The 6680-nt window shown below is 42.8% G+C and overlaps 1 protein-coding gene across 1 annotated transcript; it reads left to right on the top strand.

The window, feature by feature from the left end:
* The first annotated feature begins 5122 nt into the window (after positions 1-5122).
* On the top strand, positions 5123-6433 carry LOC149314622 (uncharacterized protein F54H12.2-like). The gene has a single exon (XM_089523123.1). It carries the CDS (start codon positions 5123-5125, stop codon positions 6431-6433), a length of 1311 nt encoding a protein of 436 aa, XP_089379249.1.
* Positions 6434-6680: the final 247 nt, after the last annotated feature.

The following is a 6680-nucleotide window of genomic DNA, read 5'->3' as shown; positions in this document are numbered from 1 at the left end:
GTATTTTATTGATTACTTAAATTGTATTATATTATTTTAATGTTGTAATCCCGCTTTGATCCTTGGAAGATTCAGGACATATAAATAAAATTTATTATTATTATTATTATTATTATTATTGATTCAGGAGCAGTCCATAATCAAAGACATGGCTATCAGATTGGCCCTGTGAGTTGATCCAGGATGGGCTGTGATGCTATAGAATGGAAAAACATAACACAAGTATGGGCCAGATACTTCAACAATTCTGTATCTATGTAGGTAATATCATTAGAGGACCTAGTAATATCAGCAACAATGTCAGGAGTTCAATCACCTGATTGTCTTCCTCTTACATATATGTAAGCAATGGCAGCATTGTCAGTTACCAAGTAAATTAATAATGAATGTGACTTTGGTACCCGCTTTTTCAGTGATAATGAGTTTGGACAGAATTCTTGGAGAGTTGAAAGCTGCCATATATGCGTTAGATTGTTGCTCTTCCTGGCTGATTAAAAAATCTAGAGGGGGTCTGAATAGATAGTACAATATTTAATAATAATAATAATAATAATAATAATTTATTTATATTCCACTTAATCTCAAGAAATCCAAGTGGATTACAACAGTAAAAATAGTAAAATACAGTTAAAAGAAAGTTGCTTAAAGATGCAAAACCCCATTCCTCATCCCATTCTTAACTGTTTTACCCTGGAGGAGCCCTCTAAATAATTTTCCATTGTATATAACAGGACTTCAGCATCCATGGATTTTGGTATCCATTGGGAGTCCTGTAACCAAACCCCAGCGGATTTGGTTCCTGAAACAAGTCTACATGTTTCAAGTGCAGTCCCATGAACTTGGAAAAAAAATGGACCCAAATTCCAGATAAGGTACAAATAATTTGACTTTGCAAATTACTGTCTTTCAGATTTAACAGTTTACAGGACTATTCAGTTTATATGCATTTATTTTTATTTTTAAAATAAATACAGTGGGCCCTTCCCTTATGAGGGATCCTGCTGCGTAAAGGAAATCTAGCATATGGTGGAGCCCCATTAGAAATAATGGGGCTCGTGCCTATGGCACAGCACTGTGCACGTGCCACAGGCACACACCCCATTACTTCTTCCAAGGTGCACCAGGGCTTTTTTTGGTGTTTTTATGCTGAAAGCCACGTATGATGCGGGCACACTGTATACATAAACATAAAATATATATAAGAAAATACATTTCTGTGGTTTAGTTCCCTCTTTCTATTTCATTGACCAGAGGAAACGTAAGAAACAGAAGGCTAACATTTTAAGATTTTGTGTCTTATTTCATTTAACAGACATTACTATATTTTATTATGACTCCAGGGGAAGTTAACTAAATGACAGTTTAATTATTCAGTTTGGCATCAGAGCACTGATGTCAACAAATAATTCAGGCTTGCTAGGGTAAAGAAATATAACACATTAAAAGTGTGTAATTACTGTAGAACATATAAGGGTCATAGTTGAACAGGCCACCTAATCAGACACTGGAACAAATTGAACAAACAAGCTATACGCTCCAAATACTGCTAGTAGTAAAGGGTGGCACCTCTCGTCAAACTCATAAGCCCCGCCCACTGACAGGTGCCCCGCCCCGGAAGTCCCGCCTTAACAGGAAGTCCCGCCTTAACCGGATATCCGGCCTCCTGCCGGAAGTCCCGCCCTCCCCGGATATCCGGCCTTCTGCCGGAAGTCCTGCCCTCCCCGGATATCCGGCCACGCCCCCCGCTTGTGGCCCCACCCCAGCATGAAACCCCGCCTGTAGGTGGAGCGTCTGAAGGGACTCATGTGACCATGATGATTCAAAAGGGCCAATCAGAAGACTGTTTTAGCAACGCTACAGGAAGCCTTTGGGCAAGCCCAGACATGTTCAGGGAAGACAGCATGGAGTCAACCACCGCTATTCCAAGCTCTGGCGGTTTTTCCAGGCCATCTGCAGCAAGAAAAAAGCAACCTGCAAGGAAGGCCGCCCCTAGATTCACCTCTTTCCCCCCGCTACTGCCAGGACCTATGGGTTTTTCCAAACCCCCGGTACCCTTGCTTAAGGAAGGCTGGGCAGAATTTACGAAGCCTCTCTCGCTAACTCCTGCAGACCTGAAAACCCGTGCTGGTAAGAAAAAGACCACCGTGAAGGATTCCCCCGTGTTTGTTTTTTCAGCAGGCCAAGAGGCTGGGGCTAAAACCATGAGCTCGCCGGACGGGGGTATAGATGGCCTTGATAATGGATCTGACCTAGAGTGTGATTGCGGTTGTGATCTGAAAGCACTTTTCCCGAAGAGGGAAAGACCTCTGATTTCTGATCCAGAAGAGCTAGATGGCAGTGTGTTTAGTAAAGCAGCCCCACAGAAGATTGAGAGCTCGGTGGGAGAGCCTGACACAGCTGGATCGGCTAACCAATCACTCCTTGATGACCTGATGGAGGCTGCCTTGGGGGACAACTCTGAAAAGACAGATGCAGTTTATGACAGCTTACCGGTAAGAGTTTTTTGTATTGAGTGGCTGTTTTTTTTTAAAGAAAGAGAGAGGTGGGGGGTGCATTGCATGCAGAGGTTTTTTACTAAAAGATGTTTTAAATGTTTTTGCCAACAGGAGGCTGGTGTGCATGAAAGTGACGTGAAGAATCTTCAGTTCGGAAACTCTCAGAATGTAAACATATCCTGTGTTTCATGTGTTTCCTTCAAGCCTGAAGATTAGATATGCTCTGTGTAATTTGCAATAAAAATGGTTTGATCTATACCTGCGTGTTCATATTTACAGCAGCTGACAAAATGTCAGAACATGAAAAAATCCTAAAGAAAATATACTACGACCCTGAAGAAGTTGGAAGCTTTGGCGGTGTTCATCCCCTCTTTCTAGAGGCCAAAAAGCAGAACAAAACCATCCGGAAGGGGGAGGTTGTTGGATGGCTTTCCAAACAGGACAGTTATACACTACATAGGCCAGCCAGGGTCCGTTTTAAAAGAAACAAGACTGTTGTATCTAAAGTGGATTCTCAATGGCAGGCTGATTTAGTTGACATGCAACAATTTTCTAAGTATAATCGGGGTTACAAGTACATTTTAACCGTGATAGATATCCTTTCAAAATATGCCTGGGCTGTGGCTCTGAAGGATAAGTCAGGTAGAGAAGTGTCAGGAGCCTTTAATACTATTTTCTCAGAAAATAACAGAAAACCTGTTAAGTTACAGACAGATCGTGGCTCCGAGTTCTTAAACAAGCCTGTAAGTAGCCTTTTAAAACAACATGGGGTATATCACTTTGTCACCAATAATGAAGTTAAAGCTGCAGTTGTGGAGCGGTTTAACAGAACTTTAAAAACAAAAATGTGGAGGTACTTCACAGCCAATAACACCTTCACCTATATTGATGCCCTCCCATTGTTTATAAAAAGTTATAATCATAGTTTTCACCGTACTATCAAAGCAAGGCCTGTTGATGTCAATGATTCCAATGACCTAGCAGTGTGGAAAACAGTTTATGGGACCCCTGTCAAAAGAAAACAGGAAGTGCCAGTGCTCAGAAAAGGAGACCACGTTAGGATTTCTAAAAGCAAGGGAATATTTGCTAAGGGCTATGAACAGAATTTTACTACAGAGGTATTCATTGTGGACCATGTCATCAGAAAAGCAGAAAGGCCTGTGTTTCTTCTGAAAGATTATGATGGTGAAACTGTGGTTGGCAGCTTTTATCCTGAAGAATTACAAAAGATTAACACTGCAGAGGACCAGGTATACAGGATTGAGAAAATTCTAGCTACAAAAGGGAAGGGTAGAAAGAAGCATTACCTAGTGAAATGGCTAGGATGGCCAAGCAAATTCAACAGTTGGGTTCTTGCTTCTGAAGTTGGCAAACCTGTGTAATAGCTGCTGGTGAAGAGGTGGAACAATGGGGGATGGTAGCTTTTATGTTGTACTTCCAAGTAATGCCTGTGCAGATGTTTTTCCAGAGAACACGATCTCAAGTTTTACTATCTCTGTCGCAAGACCTCTGGAGCTTCCTGGGGAGTGGGAGGTAGGCCTGGCCGAGATACAGTACCCTCATAGTTGGAACACTGTAACTTCTGATGTGTGGTTTGAAATTGCAAACGGGAAAAGGCGGTGGCGTTACCTTCTACAACGGGGCTATTATTCAAGTATCCCTGAACTACTTGCACACATGAATAGCCTTATAAAAACACACAATGATCCCCCAGAAGTGGTTCTGCGGTATGACCAAGTGTCCAGAAAGGTTTGGCTTGAAACAGATGGCACATACACACTGATGGTTGGTGCAGAATTATCCTACATATTAGGGCTGTTTCCCAACCATCATGTCAAAATCCTGCCTTTCGCAGCAGACATCACTGGGGGTTTCACCAGTTTATATGTTTACACAGATATTGTGGAGCACCAGATAGTTGGGGACGTCTATGTGCCTTTGCTACGCTGCGTACCTGTGCAAGGACAGAATAATGAGCGTGTCAATATTTGTTATGACAAGCCTCACTACATTCCTGTAAGCAAGCACCATGTTGACACCATCACTGTTGAGATAAAGACAGATCAGAACAAAAAAGTCCCATTTCGCTTTGGAAAGGTGATTGTGAAGCTTCACTTCCGGCCCAGGAGAACTCTGCATCTTTAAAAAAAAAAAAAATGGTGATCGTAAAATCATATGGGGACCCAGCCCTTTACAGAAATTATTACAGAGCCCAGGCTGGAAATGGCCTTCCTGGATATCAGGGTGTCCCCCAAATGTATGGGGCAGGGCTTGGTGGGATTTTCAGAGGCCTTTTTCGAAAAGCTGTACCGCTTTTAAGAAGAGGCCTGGACATTATTAAACCTCACGCAAAAACAGCTTTTCGTAATATTGCCAAAGATGTTGCTGGCAAGGTGACTGAGGCAGTTCTAAATAGAGTGACACCTCCAAATCTGCAAGAAGGATCGGGCCTGATGTACATTAAAAGAAGGAAGGGGTTAAAAAGAAAAGCATCACAGGCGAGGCTGACAGGCCCTCCCCACCCCCTTAAAAGAAAAGTCCCACAAGAAAAGAAAACTCAGAAGCGGAGAGCTGTGCGAAAGCGACAGAGGGCTCTGGCTAAGAGGGACATCTTTTAAACCAGCATCATGGCCTTTATCCATTGTGGCTCTGAAGAGTGCACTAAATCTGAATTAGATTTATTCCACATTGGGCCTACTCAGACCAGTATTGAGAGAAGTGTGTTTATTGAGGTTCCCCCACTGACTGCTCTTACAGAATCTGCCCCACTTGACTTTTTCATTGCCGGGAATGGTGAGGACTATATGGATCTGAACAACACGCTCCTCTATTTGACCTGTAAAATAGTGAATGAAGATGGGTCAAACCTTGCAGAAGATGCCAAGGTAGGGCTGGTGAATTATCCAATAGCCTCCATTTTCAGTCAGGTTGATATTACTATAGCAGATCGTCTCGTCAGCCAGAGTAATAACTGTTATCCTTACCGATCATTCATTGAATCTGTGTTAAACTACAGCGATGACACTCTAGCAACTCAATTTTCTGCAGGCCTGTTTTATAAAGATACAGCTGGAGAGCATGAATCAGCTGAGCTGGATGGGGATAATGAAGGTTTTGTTAAAAGAGCAGCCCTGACGGCTGCAAGTAGAAAGATAGACTTGCTGGGCCATCTCCATGCTGACCTGTTTTTTCAAGAAAAGCTTTTGCTAAATGGCGTTGATGTGAAAATTAAACTCACCCGCAACAAAGATGCTTTCTGCTTAATGAGCGATGCTGCAGACAGGCAGTACAAACTGCAAATTCTATCAGCCTCCCTTTTTGTCAAAAAGGTGAGGGTGTCCCCTGGTGTCCGCCTGGGACACGCCGAAGGACTGTTGACTTCCAATGCCAAATATCCTGTGGATCGTGTGAGTATGAAAGTGTTCAGCATCCCGAGAGGCAGCCGCGTCTCTAATCAGGAGAACCTGTTTCTGGGACAATTACCTAAACAGGTGGTTATAGGCCTGGTGGACAATGATGCCTTTAGCGGTATTTACAACAAAAATCCGTTTAACTTTAAACATTATGATATTAATTTTGCGGCCCTTTACCTGGATGGAGAACAGAATCCAATGAAACCGTTTCAGCCCGATTTTCAAGAGGGAAACTGTGTGCGAGAGTATATGAGTTTGGTACAAACGGCGGGCAAGCATATGAAAGACAGGTCTCTTTTAATTAACCGTGAAGAATATGCAAGAGGTTACACACTTTTTGCATTTGACCTGACTCCAGATCAAGAAGGAGGTGACCACTACTCTTTGATTAAAACTGGAAACCTGAGGGCAGAGCTGCGTTTTGCCAGGCCCCTGCCAACCACTGTCAATATGGTTGTTTATGGAGTTTTTGACAATGTGATAGAAATAAATCAACGAAGAAATGTCTTGTTTGATTATATGTAACATGGATAGCCTGCAGTTAACCCGCATACTGACTTCTGACCCCTATACTCGGAAGAGCTTCTATGGAGTCTTCCCCTGTGACATGCTCCCCAGAAAGAAGCTGCTGCAAAGGCCCCTGAGCTTGGTCATAAACACCCATCCTCACAACCTTCCAGGAGAACATTGGCTTGCTATATACTTGACAGAAGAAAAAAATGGCGAATTTTTTGACTCCTACGGACACCCTCCAGACCACCCTCTGTTTCCT

The sequence above is a fragment of the Sceloporus occidentalis genome, unplaced genomic scaffold (genome assembly GCF_023333645.1).
Source record: "Sceloporus occidentalis isolate IW3139 unplaced genomic scaffold, rSceOcc1.0.p SCAF_4, whole genome shotgun sequence".
NCBI lineage: Eukaryota > Metazoa > Chordata > Lepidosauria > Squamata > Phrynosomatidae > Sceloporus > Sceloporus occidentalis.
The sequence above is the reverse complement of the archived record's forward strand: the minus strand, read 5'-3'. Positions and strand labels throughout refer to the sequence as shown.